The sequence below is a fragment of the Scatophagus argus genome, chromosome 3 (assembly GCF_020382885.2).
Source record: "Scatophagus argus isolate fScaArg1 chromosome 3, fScaArg1.pri, whole genome shotgun sequence".
Taxonomy (NCBI): Eukaryota; Metazoa; Chordata; class Actinopteri; family Scatophagidae; genus Scatophagus; species Scatophagus argus.
Window position 1 is genome coordinate 17019966 of NC_058495.1, and position 16905 is coordinate 17036870.

General features: G+C 42.7%; 1 protein-coding gene across 1 annotated transcript; it reads left to right on the plus strand.

The window, feature by feature from the left end:
* The first annotated feature begins 1135 nt into the window (after positions 1 to 1135).
* Positions 1136 to 4169, plus strand: camk2n1 (calcium/calmodulin dependent protein kinase II inhibitor 1). The gene is made up of 2 exons (XM_046384259.1): positions 1136 to 2033; positions 2854 to 4169. Exons 1-2 carry the CDS (start codon positions 1865 to 1867, stop codon positions 2925 to 2927), a joined length of 243 nt encoding a protein of 80 aa, XP_046240215.1. The 5' UTR covers positions 1136 to 1864; the 3' UTR covers positions 2928 to 4169.
* The last annotated feature ends 12736 nt before the right edge of the window (positions 4170 to 16905 follow it).

Consider the following 16905-nt stretch of genomic DNA (forward strand, 5'->3'; position numbering starts at 1 on the left):
GTCATGGTGGGCGTTATTGGGTTTAGTTATTTGTCTTTTTTTTTCAGCTTCTGAGCCCAGGGATAAGTATTAGTATTACACTATTTTGTGCTCAAATGCTATTCTTTCTTTTTCATTTCATTTCTTTTCCTTTTTCATTCAAATTTTGTAGGAGCTCTCCAGCCAACCGTAAAACAAAACAAAACAAAACACAGTATATATATTAATATTTTCTTTTGCACGTCTGATGTTCAGCACTGGCAGGTTTGTTAAGTCTTACGAATGAATTAAAACAGTCAATGCAGAAACCAGTTCTGATGACAACACAACCCCATAATGTGAAACTGAGTTGTTATTGAGCTGCTCCTATATGAAAGGTGAGCCTCAGATAAAATCGTGTCTTTGGTGCGTCCACGGGGAATAGGTGTGTCATGACTGCACCTCTTCTCTGAATAGCTGACGGCGTATTAAAGTTAGTTAAAGTTTCATCTCATTGTCTGTGCATTAATACCCATACACTGGTCCACGTCCTTTATCTGTTTTGTCAGACACCTTTGTGCTGCTGTTCCTTCAGGAGACAGATTTATCTAAGCAGTACAGATAGCAGTGGGTGGTAAAACCCAGTGAAAATCAGTTCAACCTAAGGACAATCCCAAGGGGACTTCATTTACCAAGCATGCCAGTTTTCATACCGCCCTCTGATTTCACAACTTTACATCTATTGTGAGAACAAAACACCACAATGTTCTCAATGTTAGGAATACTGGAATAAGCATTATTTATATCATCTGTTTTGTCATGTAGGTTATGTGTGTTCTGTTCTATTAAGGAGACCAACTAAAGATCAGACTGTGGTCTCATTATGGTGTGATACGAAGCTGACTCGATACCGAGTTACACCTGGAACATCGTCATAATCTATAGCCCGTGTTTTACCCAGCAAACATCCAGATAAAACGATCAAACTGCTTCCTGGAGCAGATCCCTGATACCCAACTGCGACATCTTCGACTCTCACCAAACACCTCCGCACTGATATTGTGGCTCTCTCGAATCAGCGGTGAAAACAGGTGAAGACAGCGCAGGCCCTGAGTGTTGAACTGGAAGTGCGCCATGGGGCCAAAAAGTCTCATCTTTTGCCTATGAAGACACTGCCATCCTCTGGTGAGGTCTGACTCGGTGGACCTGCTCAAAACCTCACGACCAGAGAAATTCTCAATTCTGTGATATTATAAGTTTGAGAGATTTGGTCTGTCTCTCTCTCTCTCTTTCCATCTCTCGTCGAGTGGTGGCGCGTAAACGACGTTTTGCAAAGATCTCTGTTGCCTCACTTTTATATGCCATCTTTGAATATAAGCTCGCCATTTGTTTGATTGCATCTAGAACCCGGAGAGTGGAGCATTGGTATACCACGACTCCAACTGGATGCTTCTCTGGGCTGCACCAGAAAACCCCCGTACAGCTCCCTCGCCAGGTCTCCCCGGGATCCGTGTTTTGCATCGCTCCTCAATTTGCATTTCTTCCTCAGATTTTCCGTGCGACGGGTTCAGCCGCTTGAAACCAGCGGGCGCTCCACGGCTCTATTGTACGTGCGCCTCCATTTCCAAAGCAGTACGCACAGAGAAGAAACCTCTGGAAATTTTGAATAATGTTACCGAAGCTGTGCGAGCGCGGAAATTGAGGACATTTTGATTTCTTGTTATTTCTGTTGCGTACCTACGGAGACAGACACGTGTCTTCGGGGTAAACAGAAAGGGCTAGATCGTGTCAGCAGATAGCATTGTTTTTCCTCCCCTTTTGTTTGTTGTAGACGGTCGAGTTCAAGCTTGGCGACGACCTGCACATTTTTAGTTCGTGCGCCTTGGTGATAAAGACGCATTTGGAGATGTCGGAAGTGCTACCTTTCAACGAAGAAAATATGAGTCATTATGGAAATGAGGGCGACGAGGGACACCTTTCCTTCACCTGTCGTCTTCAAGACACCAACAACTTCTTCAGTGGCTCACAGAATAAACGTCCGCCCAAACTCGGACAAATAGGCAGGAGCAAACGGGGTAATTCTCTAATTAAGGCGTTTTTGTTTGCATGGTGATGTGTTGAATGCGCACATAGGTTATAGTGGACTGCATTAAGGATGTGTATGTGTGTGTGTGTGTGTGTGTGGCCGGATAGGCAACACCTTTGCCTTGACACGGTGTTCAGTAGAGTGTGAGTGTGACGGATCTGCTGTTTGCATGCGTGTGGGATGTACGGCTTTTCAAATATTCTGTTCGCATTGCAACACAAGTTGGATGCGCACTGCGTGTCGTTAAATGCCTTCTGAATGCTGGAGTTGTGCTGGATGTCCCCTCCCCAATGATGAATGGTTGGAATGATTTAGATTCGTATGCTGTGCAATTATGACTTTCATGTTTGCATGAGCAATTCAGGCTGTTTGTGGTTTTGCATTCCTGACGACATCCATGAGATGGGAAAACTGAGGCTCACTCGTGTTGGCACATACATGCACAGACAGACACACACTTTGCACGTACAGTAGTGCACAGACACAACATGGACAAACATGGCAAACAGTCAGACATGTAAGGATTGCACCTGTAGGTGCACTGCAAGACACGCATTCAGAGATGCATATTCACAAATGTGCATTACACACACGCGCGCGCACGTGCACCCAATCACGCTCATGGTTATCTTTCTCTTTTTGCATACTCTTACTCTCTCTTGCATGCACACACACCACTTTTGCTCATACAGCACAGTGCCACTGTTGCTGGGCTGTAATGCTTTCCTGTCCTTTGGTGGTGAATTTTGAAGACGCCACATCGAGATGAGCCCCCCCTCATTAACACTCTCTCCCCCTGTCATCCACAGTTGTGATTGAGGATGAGAATGGCGACGACGAAGCACTGAAAAATGGAACAGAGAAGACCCCAGCAGAGGCTTAGAGCATTCCGCTCAGCACCCCCCAAAAGACACTCTTGAAATTTTTTATGGCGATATTTACCAGTTTTAATCCAAAGACACTGTATATAAGCACTTTCTCTCATGTGGCAGCAAGCAGCACTTCCACGCCCTCCTCTCCCAGTCCGTCATGGCCATCCGGGTGACACACACTGGCAGGGGCGGGAGATGGCAGCAAAGGAGACCCCCAGGTGGACCTCCCCAACACACACATACACACACACACACACACACTCAGACACACTCACGCAAACATACACACCCTCGATTACAGGGTTTCGCCATAATTCCAAAAGCGGGAGAAGACTACAAGGTGGAGAGGGGGGGGGGTGTGGCGGGGGGGTGAGGTGGAGAAAGGAGGCGACGCTGTCGAAATGCAGAAATCAGGGACAGGATACAGAAATAAATCTGATATAAAAACTACAGCACACACTTCTCCTATATCTTATCAATCAAACCTATGGTACCATCCTTTCTGCTCTTCATTTTGATCAAGGACAAACGAATAACAGAGCTTGTAAATATGGAAAGGGTAGCCCATATTTTCTTGCACAAAGTGAGAAGAGGTAAACCTGTTTGTTCTGTGTTGAAGACTTTATTTATTGATCCTTTGGAATATGTCTTTTGCAGTGACTAAAGGCTGGAGGGAGTGTTTTTTTGTATGTCGAGAGAACTTTGAGTGAATGAGAGTGACATTTTTTTCACTTAACAATTCTTAATGTTGCCTGAGTGTTTTTTGTTACCATACTTTGCAGCTAATGAGTCATTTATATACAGTGTACCTCCCACCTGTTTGTAAGCTTCCCAGGCTTTCACCTGGATTGGTTGATACTGTAACTTGACTGTACACACCCTATTGATAAACTATTTATATTGCATTGTGCATTATTGTGTGTGCCAAAATCTCATGAGGGATATACTGTACCAGACAACTTGTTCTTTTTTTGTGCTTTATACATTTACTCATATAATTCAGTTGTTTTGTTGGGTTGCCATTTTTAGGGCTCTTTCTTAAAACACTGAAATACCAACTCATGCATGGCAAATATGAAATCATGCATGCATGGCAGAAGTTCTGAAACTCTTGTGTATTCTTGAAGCACCTCGTATACAGCTTTGAATGACAAACCTCGAGAAACAGTCTTAATTCTGCGTTGTACTGTACGATTCTCACTGATTTGTACGGTGGCCTAATATCTTGTAATAAAGATTCTGACAAAGTACTATTTACTGTTTAGTGTTGATTGTGGTTTACAATAAGGAATTGTGTACTCGATGTTGCTTTTTGTTTTTTTAACTGTTCAAAAAACTGTAGCAAAAACACAAAAAGTCTAGTTTTGTAACAGAAAGACAATAGCTTGGCTGAATTTTGCATATCTTCCTTGTACAGTTTCCCCTGTTGTTATTGGATTGCCTATCTGGCTGCCAAGGAAGGTCAAGTCAGTATTTTCCACTGTGAGGAAGTAGCATCCCGTTTCTTGGAAAGATCAGATATGGAAGAAGTGGAAAGAAAGACGAGCAAATAATCTCTTGAAGAATTTGAAATCCACATGTTGTTTTGATTTGTCTGAAGAAGAGTTGAGACGCTCAGCTTGGACAACTGCGCAACACACTCCAATCTCATAAAGTGCTTACAGTATTGCAAATGATTCTGTGGGGAAAATGTACACCACTGCTTCCCAATGCAATAAATGTCTGTTTGCATCTAAAATCTCAGCTCCTCTCTTTAATCAAGTCCTCCCTTTAACTCCAGTGCCAGAGATGTAAATGGTGCAGGGCCACCGAGGCATGAGGAACACTGATGAGATGTGACATTTCCAACTCTGCTCTGGTGACTAAATGATTCATGTTGTGTGACGAGCCTCTGTCAGCGTACAGCGTCTTAAACCTGGACCGCCGGGATGTGCGCTGGGAACACATACATGCAGTACGTACCCACACACACGGAGGCATGCACATGGCTGTTTCAGCTCCAACTGCAGGCGAGACTAAAATATTGCTAGCCTCTCTCCCTCCCCAGTCTTGACAGACATGGAAGGGGCTGCCTGGGCTGGGTACCATGGTAACAGATGCACCTTGCACTCAATGGGTGCCGTGGTGGGTTTTTCGGTGCAGAATAGTCTTCCCTGAGCCCTGGCTTGATAGCATCGCTATCTTTAATGGAATGTTCTCCATTCTCTTATCTCAGCCCTCGTCTCTCAAGACCCCCCTATTCACTCGGTGGCGTGACCGCATTATCCTGCCAAAATAGTCCCTTCTCCTAAGACGGCAGTCAACCATGACGATGGCGCCTACTGCAGTAACAGCCCTTACACAGAATGAGAGGATGTTACATTTAGGGAGTAATGGTCTATGATTTTCTGCATGGTCGATCCTTTCATCCAAAATATTGCAGCAAAGGCTTGATGTGATCGGACCGAGCTTGGCTCTGATCAGCCTTAACACAGGATCATATACTGATCCCCGCACTGTCAAACCTGTGGGACTCACCCAGTGAACGTACTGCAGAAAAGCACCAGGGCTGGACAAAATCACAGGATCCCATGACGGTAGTGCTGCAGAAACGAGCAATTTGAAATGCTAATTTGTCTATTTGAAGGTGCACTTTTCTTTGTGTATGTGGTTTTGTTGCATTTGGCATTTTAACAATTTTTAAACTATTCTCCTCACTACATTAGCTGCATAATTTTGCACCCATACTAAAACAGGCAGCCACACACCTGTGATTCATTCAGTAGTAAGCTGAATGGCAATTATCAGCATGAGTCACTTTAAGCAGCAGTTTGAAAGTGGATTTTTCAGGGTAGCGTAAGATGACCAGCAGAGTTACAAAGAGGCCAAGGAGTCACCACCTGAACTGCTGAATTGCAGGTGCATCAGCCACAAACGCTGCAGAGTCTCAATAATCCTGACGACGAAGTGCCAAGCACAGAAGAAACTGCGTGAGCAAAGAGGAACACTTGTCACATGCGAACACACACCAGCACTGGCAAGACAGTAAAAGGGATATTTTCCACGTGATGCCTCAAACCGCAGCTTCAAAGGGGCCACAAAGTCAAATCAACAAATACTGAAGCTTATAAGCCTCAGCAGACAGTAGAACTGCACAGCATCAGTTGGAATGATCCATACACAACACTATCTGTTACTACTGCTGAACACTATGAAGGGGTTAATATCAAGTTGACGTTTTTTTTAATTAATTAAATAGTATCAGTCAGTACCATCAAATGGATCGTGCCTTTTAACTACAGAGCAGCAAGACTTTGAAATGCATCGGTTTTATATGATAATGATCATTCTCTGCTGTAAGAGGAAATATATCAGGCTGATAAACCACTAAATGATAAAGTTTTTGTAGCTGTTTGTCTCAAAAAGTAAGATTTAAAATATTTATTGTGGTTTCTTTTTTATCGCCGACATGCATTGTTCAAAACCGAAGTCGCATTGTGTCAACACTCGTCACGCGGTCTGCGAAACACAAGCCTGTGTGGGACAAACTGTAAATCAGTTTTCATTGCTGTCACACAAAATTCATTCAGTGACATTCACATTTTCCAGAAAGTCTTTTCTCATTCATACTCCTCCACAGTATGAATGAGAAAAACACTGCATATTTACAGTACGTTTTTCAAATGAATACACACTGTTTTCAAAAACATGTTCAAAGAAATTTTGTACATTTCTGTAGCAAACAGTGTTGAAATATTTAGAACATATTAAGTCACAATATTTACAGTAAAGAAAAATGATAATTGCTGTGAACACAGCTCACCACAGTTCCAGCTGAAAGCCTACCCAGGTTTTAGTTTTACAGAAGGAGAACTAAAAGTACTGCACAGTATGAGTGATTACATGTCAGTGATGTCTTTTTCTTTCTTTCTTTTAAACTCCACAAAGCTAAACTCTCACCACAAGTACAAATTCTTAAATCACATTTTAGCAAAACTCCCAAATCAATCGACACACTTTGTTCTCCTGGAAAACAGTAGCCTTTAAAATGCCACACTGAAATTACCAATCTTGCTCCCTCGTTTCTCACCTGCTCAAACTCGATTGTCAAAACATGCCAGTCACATGTCAGAGCGTAAAAGAAGCCTCAGGTGACCTCTCATGTCTTGTGTATAACATGGAACAGCATGGAGAACAGAGAGGAAGAAGAGGAAGAGGAAGGTGATTTGTTGCAGCCTACATGTCCGTTTAACTGCATTATATTTTTATTAGTTGTGAACCTACGGAAAACTAATTTTGTTTCAGTAATTTCATTCAGCTGAAAATTTTACTTTATAATAAGTACTTTATTTTCTTTGTTACCTTTTGCATTTGAGTGCTGATTTCATCATTTCAGGAAAAAGGACAAGGGAAGGGAAATCTTAATGCTTCAGCATACCAAAACATTTTGGACAATGCTATGCTTCCAACTATGTGACAACAGTTTGGGGAAGGCCCTTTTCTGTTCCAGCATGACTGTGTCCAAGTGCACAAAGCAAAGTCCATGAAGACATGGTTGGATGAGTTTGGTGTGGAAGAACTTGACTGGTCCACACAGAGTCCTGACCTCAACCCCATCAAACACCTCTGGGATGAACTGGAACAGAGATTGTGAGCCAGGCCTTTTGGTCCAACAATTGCGACAATTTTTATTTTCCTCATTAGCCTTCAAAATCACTACCGGGAAGTGACAGCGGATTCATTAGCTCACATGTAGCTTGGAGACTTTATGAAACATAAATGAAAGGTTGAAGAAACTTTAAAAGGTAACAGAAGTGATTGTGAGCACCGGTATGTATTTGACCGATTCATAACTGACTTGTCTTGAGTAAGCAGTGCTCCTGCTTTACTGATGCATTTCTATGAACAAATTAACTTGTAGAAAAAGAATGAAAGAAAAAGGACAAAACATATTTAAAATGGGAGATAGTTGATCTGGAGTTTATCAAACATTCTTTTCAGGTAATTCCTCGATCAATAATATGCTCTTGTTAATATAATCACATCACTGAGGAGGATCAGCTGGCCACCAGCTGGCAGCTGCACATACCACTATGCATGATATCTAAAAGACTAAAGCTACAATCCTGTTGAAATCCTGCAACAACACTGCACAGCAGCCCAGCCATGATGTTCTGACAATCTAATTCAATCACCAGATCAAAGTCCCGCTCTTTACTTCTGCCTGAGCCCCCAATCTGCCATCTCCTTTACGAGATCCATTCAATTTATTCTTTCTCGTTTGCTCCTCGCAGATATTTTGATAAACAGAACAAGTATGAGTGTCAGAGCAGACACACATTTTTACCTTCTCGCTGTCCATCTCCCTCGCTCACTGACAGCCTCATTATGCATTTTATCACAGTGGGAATCCCGAAACACACACTTCTCAGTGAATTTAGATAACACATATCCAGCTGACATATGTAACACATATTCACAACAAACATACAAACACCTCAAATGCAGATTATGTGTTTGTCACACAAATCCTCTTGGCTGTTTACTTAAATGCTGCAAAGTCCTAATGTTATCACAGAGATGAGGCAGACGCTGTTCAGCTTGGGCTGGACAGATGAGTCAAATTCAGTCTTGGCCTGGGTGCTGGTCGCTGCTAGAAGAGGTTCAAACTCATACTTAACAGCTGAGAGAGCGCCTCCATTATTGCTCTTATGTAATGGGAAGCTCTTTATTAACTTGGTGGATTGCTGTCTGGGTAATATTGTGGCAAAATGATTTTGTAGTGAGGACTGATGAGTGGCTGATGACAGTTGCTCTGAAAGGGGGCAGATGGAAGTCGAGATGTGGACGGCTGTTAGGTAACATATGCTCTATCAGGTGTAGAAGAAGAGAGGAAAAAGGCAGAGGAGAGGGGCAACACGAAGGAGCGCAAGAGACAGATATTCATGGGAGAAAGAGCATTCATAGGTCACTGACACAAGTAGGAAAAATGACACCCTGTAAGCATCACACACACATACACACACACACGCACTGTACACGCGCTGTGGCCTGACTGACTATCGCTCAGCGTCTTCTCCGGACTTGTGAATTTGACCTTTGTGTCATCGCAGGGAAATACCCGAGGTGACCTCAACATTCTGAGTCACCTCACAGGGGAAATCTCCTCCTCTCTTTCTTGGTGTGAATCAATGGGCTTTACATGATGCAGTAATAGCATGTGTGTGGCATGCAAATGAATGAAGCAGCATTTGCATTTCATTCCACTTCATGTGTGCGTGTGTACGTGTGCTGATGTTGGTCTGCGTATTCAGATTTTTGCCGTTTGTGTGTGTGTGTGGATAGACATGCACACATATCTGTGCATATACTCCTCTGTGTGTGTGTGTGGGGGGGGGCTCAATTGGCATTGAGATCAGGTATTCTCTCGCTGAGACTCTGCTGGGAATTCACAAGGACGTGAAGAGGGGAAAAGGGGAAATGCGGCCCTGCTTGCAGTCCTGGTTGGAAAAATAAATGAATATCCCTTAAGATACCACACCAGAATCCTCCCACTGTGCGGTTCCACATTAAGTTTCCTTTCTTTTTTCCCTTTCTTTTCGTTTTTTTTGGCAGAGCTGAATCAGGGTGTTTGACCAAAACAAACAATAAACAACAACAGTCCTGCCTATGATTTGATGTTAAAACCCACTTTGTTTGCAGCTAAACCCTGACTGCAGATGACGTCAATCTTTCAAGCAAGTTCCCCCTCAGATATCAGTCCAGCTTTTGCTCATAAAAAGAGGTAAGAGTCCAGGTTTAACAGATGGGACTCTCAGGGCAGAGAGATAAAAATGGACAAACAGCAAACAAAGACAGGGACCACTCCGCATTAACATTAAACACTCTGTCTCACTGTTTCTCAAGGAAAGTAAAGAGAGTTGGAGAAGGGAGGGAGGAAGGAGGGCGACAGGCAGACAGGCAGACAGATCGGAAAGGAGTGTGAGAGCGGCACGAGAGGGAGATGAGATGGAGAGCCGGGAGAGAAGGAGGAAAAGAGAGGGATAAACAAAAGTGAGAGTAGAGGAAGGGAGAGGAAGAGAGACAGAGAGGCTCAATATGATGAAATGAATGCCAGGGAGAAACAGTTCAGACCCACCAGATGGTTACTATAGCAACCACATCCCCAGTCTCTCTCTCCGTCTCTCTCTCTCTCTGTCTCTCTCTCTTGCTTGCTTTGTTGCTGCTTTAAGTCTGTGGAGGGAAATCAACGGCTGAGAGAGACAGCTTTTTACATTTTGGTGCAGTGGCATCTTGAAACCTCATAACCAACTTTACATACTTGTGTAGCCACGAGTGTAGATTCAGCATGATGTTAGTTAATGCCTCCTGGATGTGTTTTTTTCTGACAGACGATGTCTGTCACAAACACCACGCCAACTGATGCAATGGTTTGCCTCCAACAGAGCAATTCCCTGCAAAAGCTGCTGTATGTTTAAGTGCATGACAACGCAGTGCAGAAGTGCAGGGTTATGAATGGTTCAAGGAAAAGGCAGCAGCAGGAGTCTCTCGTGACCTTAACAAATACCTTTGACCCTGTCTTCACCGCAGACACACAGGCGTCCGCTGTATATGCAAATGTGTCAGGCTTGTGTTTCAAAGTGTGCATTGCTGTAAACACTGCAGACAGATTGAGATGCTATAAGCGTTCTCCTCAGGCTCAGCAGTGGTGCACTACTGTTTCATCCACGGAATGGGCATCCGATGTCTCCTTCGAGATCGTATTTGCCGGCGCCATGAGCAAAAGCCCCATTAAAAATCACACGCACGAGCGTATGCACTCTCACAAATGCAGCCTGGCATCATGTATGCACGGCCTCTGCACAAACTCACACACAATCGTAGACACCAGTCGGAGAAATATCCAAACTGGGATGCACAACAAAGGGAAGAGCTTGTGGGCCCCCCAGCTAATCTCATGCATGGAGATCATTTTCAAAACAGAACAAAATGGTGGGCCATCTCTCTGTGGCAGAGTGGGTCTCTGCAGGGCCCCCGGGGCGGGATGGCATGTAACTGTGTACGCGTGCCTCCTGAATAAAAGATGCTGACCTAGATGGAAATCCACCATTGGTCACTTAATTTGTCCTACATGCGTGATTGGCTCGTTACCAAACACACAATATAGCTGCCGTCCAATTGCCCCGAGAGCCGAGGCGGTCATGTGTGTGTGCAAAATGTAGGAGAAATATTGTCTGTAAAATAGAAAATGACAAACGTGATAACTTAGGAGATAGATTTAAACTTTCATTGTAAATATTGTTCACGCATCACACTATTATCCGTTTACTAGCTGTACAGGTTGTCCTTGTTCTTCAGTGTCGTTGCAGCGTATTTCTCTCCCAGTTTAATTTTTCACCTCTGTGGCTCTGGACCTCTTTATCCTGGGTACATTTTCAATGACCGAAAACATAAGAAGCATTTTAGTTGCTCCATCATCAACTTACATTACACAGCTCACTGATGCAGACTGGAGTCATACAATGTGCCAGTTCTGACCACGTGGGACTAAACATAGTACATATGTCTGCAGGTCTGTGAGCATGAATGAGCCCGACTGAAAGGGTGTTTTGTATCAACATTGTACTGAGCCCTTCTACATTATTGATATGCAATTTGACTGCCCGCCATTAATAAATTATTAAGGGATTGAAAATTGTTGAGTCGGGACTTGACAGCCTCAAAGCTCTTTGGCCCCGGTAGATGAATGGACGCCGCCACATGATTGTCAATAACTGTTGAACTCCAAACTGCTCAAGTGAATGAAAAGTCTGCTTAATCCTTTTTTTTTCAGGTTTTCTGAACAACTCAAGGCTATTTAGCCCCCACCTCATGTTATGTAATAATCCAGCTGTTTATTGAGTGAACTGGTTGGGCTTAGTGAGAGCTGGGCTTCCCCTGGAGAAAGGAGCAAGCCTGGAACCAGATGCTCATAGTTGCCTGGGTGATCTTGAGACTGAAACTGCGTTTAATTCTGGTTCATAACACTGAGTCTTACACCTTATTTTTCCCACAACTTGGTGATGATGAACTGATCATTGGTATCATTCACTGGAAATGTAGATGAACTCACTTGGGAAATATGCAGATGGGCCACTGACAAATTTTTCTTGTCAGTCACTCTAAGACAGATAGAATAGAGGTCAAAATTTGTTCCAGTACTTTACTTGAATGAAAGATGTACGATGTAAGCGGTCTCGTTGGTCTTGTTGGTCCCTGTTGTTGATGGCTAAGCAGTATTGTTAAATTTTCCTTGTCCTAATCCAGAAATGATTTTATCCAAAATGTCTTAATTTGTACATTTTTTATTTCAGAAATATGGTATTCCTTTAGTCCTCCATCCATTAAAACCCTTTAACAGCCATTTTCACCCCTTTTGTTTCCTGTTAAGTGGCTTTAATGTTGTTTAAGGTTGTTACTCCACTCTGACAGTATCATGCACTGTTCATCATGTTATTTCAACACTTTATTGAAACTCTAAGATGTTTTCATGATTGTACCATTCCATCAAAGCGAAATACACTATATAGAGACAAGTAGTATCCAGAAACACCCCTTTATGGAGCTGTTTTTCTGGGGTTGGACTTGGTCTCTTACTTCCAGTGAAGGGAACTTTTAATGCTTCAGCACACCAAGACATTTTCAACAATGCTATGCTTCCAACTTTGTGGCAACAGTTTGGTGAAGGCCCTTTTCTATTCCAGCATGCCTGTGCCCCCGTGCACAAAGCAAGGTCCATAAAGACATGGCTGGATGAGTTTTGAGTTTTGGCTTTTGGTCCAACATCAGTGTCTGACCTCACACATGCTCTACTGCATGAATGGGCAAACATTCCCACAGGAATGCTCCAAGATCTTGTGGAAAGCCTTCACAGAAGAGTGGAAGCTGTTATAGCTGCAAAGCTGTCTGTGTATTCAGAATGTAATGTCATTAAAGTTCCTGTTGGTGTAATGGTCAGGTGTCCCAATACTTTTGACTATATAGTGTATTTGTGTATTTTGTTCATACTTTTGGACACTTTCACCATAGATTTGAAATTTGGATTCTCTATTAGAAAGGATAAGAATTTTACACAGCATTTAAAATAACAAATAAATAACACCACGGCTTGTTAAAATTCAATTGTCTAACAGAAGTACATACCAAAACATTGTTTATGAGTATTATTAAATGTATTAGATTAAAGAAATTATGCTATAGGAAATAAAAGTAATGTCTGCGAGGAGGAACAACAGCATCTGTTAGACCAGGTTAGTATCAACATGTTAAAATCTGAAGACATGCAGAAACATCCAAGTTCTATGACTAAAATTACTGCTCCAAGTAGTTTTTATTTTTTACTGAACACACAGTAGTTTGTAAAACAGTCAGGTCTGTACTACGAAGGCTACAGCTCTGACTCTGACAACAGCAAGCTGTTCCATCCACATTGAAATTCCTTGGTGATGTCCACTCTGCACCATCAGCCTCTCTGGCTAAGCCTCAGGAATACCAACCAGCTGTCAGCTCCTTCCTCTCGAACTCTCTCTGCTTCATCCCATCTCTCACACTATCGCACTTTCTCTCCTTCTCTGTATGCTCTCTCTTGTTGACAGAAAACAAGTGCTGCATCACCATTTTAATTCTGGCGTGGGTGTGCAGGTTCTGTTTCTTTATTTCTTTATTTCTTTTTTTTTCTAGCTAGAGATGCATGGAGCAAGCAGTGAGGAGCCAGCACAGAGTGAAGGATCAGGGGTATGAATCTTAATGACTTCTACCAGAAGAAAGTGGGGAGAAGAGGTCTGGGGAGAATCCGCCCTTAATCTCCCTCCTTCCCCCTTGGCTGGTCTCTCTCACCTATGGACCAGCGCATGCAGCTTGTCTGTGTTTACAGGATTTGTCTCCCTTTGATTCTGATTAATTAGCTGACGATGGACAACCGAGGACCAGAATGCTGCCATGTTACAGACAGAAAGAACAAGACAGAGGAGACAGACTCCTTCTGCTGTACGGGTTTTACCAGTGGTGCTGTCGTCACTACAGAGTAGCATCACAGCCAGCACCTGTACTGGAACAGTGTCGGCAGCCATATTGACTAGGATGCAAATATCCAAAGAAGCACCTACATTTGTGTGACTATTAGACTTTTCACCAGTAGAGGGACGCTAGGAAAAATCAGTTTTTGTCCACATACTTTTGTGTACTTTTTTTTTTTGGAGCCAGGCCAACATCAGTAACGACCTCCCTGATGATACAGCCAGCACTCAGCAGCTTTTGGTTTTGGAATATAAGGTTTAAGGATGCAACTAATGGTTATTTTATTTTATTGACTGATCTGCTAGCTACTTAACTGATCAATCTTTTTCGCGATCCATGTCAGAAATAAGTAACAAGTACTGACCCTACCACACTACCCAGTCAAGAAAAGAGTTAAGCTACTGAAAAGCTGTTTACTATGGAAAACAGCGACTCTAACACCATGTTATTCACAACGCTATGCCTTTGTGCCAGCCTGTTGTCTATTGTCTCTCTGCCTTGTAGCCTTAAGGTATTGAAGAGATTGCCAACTGTAAGCCTGTTATGTGACCAAAAAAACTTTTTCTCACACGTTTCATGCCTTTTCAGTCTGCATTTGAGTTCATGTCTTGAAGCTAGACTGACACATCTGACCTTCGCTCTAATCTGCTGGCCATCATAAAATGTGAGAGGTCCACAAATACATTTCATTTGTTCACTAATTTTTCTTATCAGTCATTTCTATTCTGTGTTCCTCAGTGCTTTAAGACTACCTGCCTCTTATAAATAACTGAATGAACTACTGAATAAAATTTTTATTTTTGTGTCATGACATTGAAATGAACCACCCCATATGATGAGGTATGGTAATATTGGGTAATAACAAAAGACTTCAGACTGTTTTAATTCATGTTCAAAAGAAAATAAAAACAAAAACAGGAAAGAAAAGAAACATACAACATACAACGTGAAAGCTACCCATAAAAACACAAGATTCCATGCATTGTCCAAATAACAAGTCAAAAGTAAAGTCTTTTTACTGATTAAGAATCATCATTTACAAAAACAAAAGTTTAGATTTAATTCATTAATACTCATAAATACTGAAAAGTTTTTAGCTCCTCATTTGTTTCTGTCTATATTCTCATCGAACTACTGTATGTTTTGTATTCTATTGCATATATTTTTATTTTCAACTGGAGGCAGACCATCTTTTTACTGGAGGACTCAGGTTCAAGCACCTGTGTTAGCACCCCGCTGAAGTGGTACTGTATAAATATATGAAGGGTATATGAGAGTAGATAAACTGCCTACATAAACTGTGACTTGGTGTATATTTATGAGCGTGGAGTAGCGTTTGAGCGTTCTTACATGATGTATTTGTGGGCTGAGTGTTTACCTTTGTTCAGATTGTTCACACAGAAAACCAATTTCTCCTGTGACCACTCTACTTTTGCATCCTTTCTGTCATATTCAGCGGTTGAAATGAGTCCTTATGTGGCAATACAAAGTCCTTCTCTCTGTCTCCTCCAAATTCTCTGGAGACCTCAAGCCTTACTTTTACTCTTTCAGTTGCCATGGATACTACGGTAAGGCAGCTGATTGGAGGCAACAATAAACTCAGCTCTTTGGAGCCTTTGACAAATTCGTCTCCAAACTGACGATCTAAGACACTCTCTCACGCTCTGACACACACCTACTAATCTATGGACACACATACATGTAGATAAGCTCAAACTGGCACACACACACACACACACACTCAGAGCAGTGTTGACCGTTGGATGACAGCGGAACAGAGATCAATGTAATCTCCTTCAGCACAATCCAAAGCCACTGTCATCATCTATCTGTCTATCCCAGTGGAACAGGGGAGATGTGTGAAATCAATTCTGCATTCATTTAAGGAGTAGCCAGTCATAGCAGTCTGGCTCCAGAGGTGACCCCGAGTGCTCCTGCATGGTCCTTAGTGGAGGCCAGCTGTGGTTAATAGCCCAGTTTCCACTATAGCATCAAGCTTGTGTTGTAGCATTCTTCATGGGTGCACCACAGTAAAGATACAAGTGTCCGTTATAAGGTAACAAAATCTGCCTACCACCAACTCCAAGGCTTCATTCTATCTATGTAAAAACTGTTTACAGGAAGACTAACTTAAAGGTAGTCGCCTGTCCTTTAAATGTATCTGCAAATAACCTCTTATGAAGCTGCAAATTCCTTCAGAATTAATCAGCCAGGGCTTGAGTACATCTCCGCCTCTTGCAGCCAAGCAAATCTGATTCTGGGTAGACTTCTTGTGGCAGGACTTTTGTGGCAAAAGTCCACCTGCCCCATTGGCAAGGAGTTCTTAGTGACTGAAATTGAGGGTGCTCTGAGCCTTGATCAAGAATGTCCTCAACACCTCTTCCACCATGGTCTGAGCTCCGAATAAGGTATGGAGAGCTGTCTGTATAGGTTGCACCATTTTATCCAAGACCTGCCTAAGTTAGGAGAAGTAGATGAACTGAAAAGGACGGAAAATGTTTTGCTACAAACTGGTCTTGGATGGCAGGCACCGAATTTTGAATTGAATATATCTCGCAGTTCACTATTTCCCCCTTTAAAGTTGGCGCCTTAATATAATAAAAGAGCAGTGACTGCATGGTGGCCTCCGGGAGCTCCTGGCACAAGTTGAACTACTGGATGTCACGCATTGCTGAACAGGCTGATCTTGTCAGCAGGCCGTGGAACACTCTTCTTCAGCTCCTCTACCTCTTCTCTAGGATCTCCTGTTAGTGCTTAAGGCCGGTGGTTGGTTGGTAGCTGAAGAAAGCGTGGCCCTCGACTCCAGCGATTATCTCCAGCGAGCTGAGGCACTTCATTTGGCGATCTTGATATCTGGGGTTCCCTCCTTCATTATTGCAGTAAGGGTGTCATTGATGTAGTCTTTCTAAGTAAACCTTTACAGCAACAACATCAACAGTGATTCATTTGTGAAAA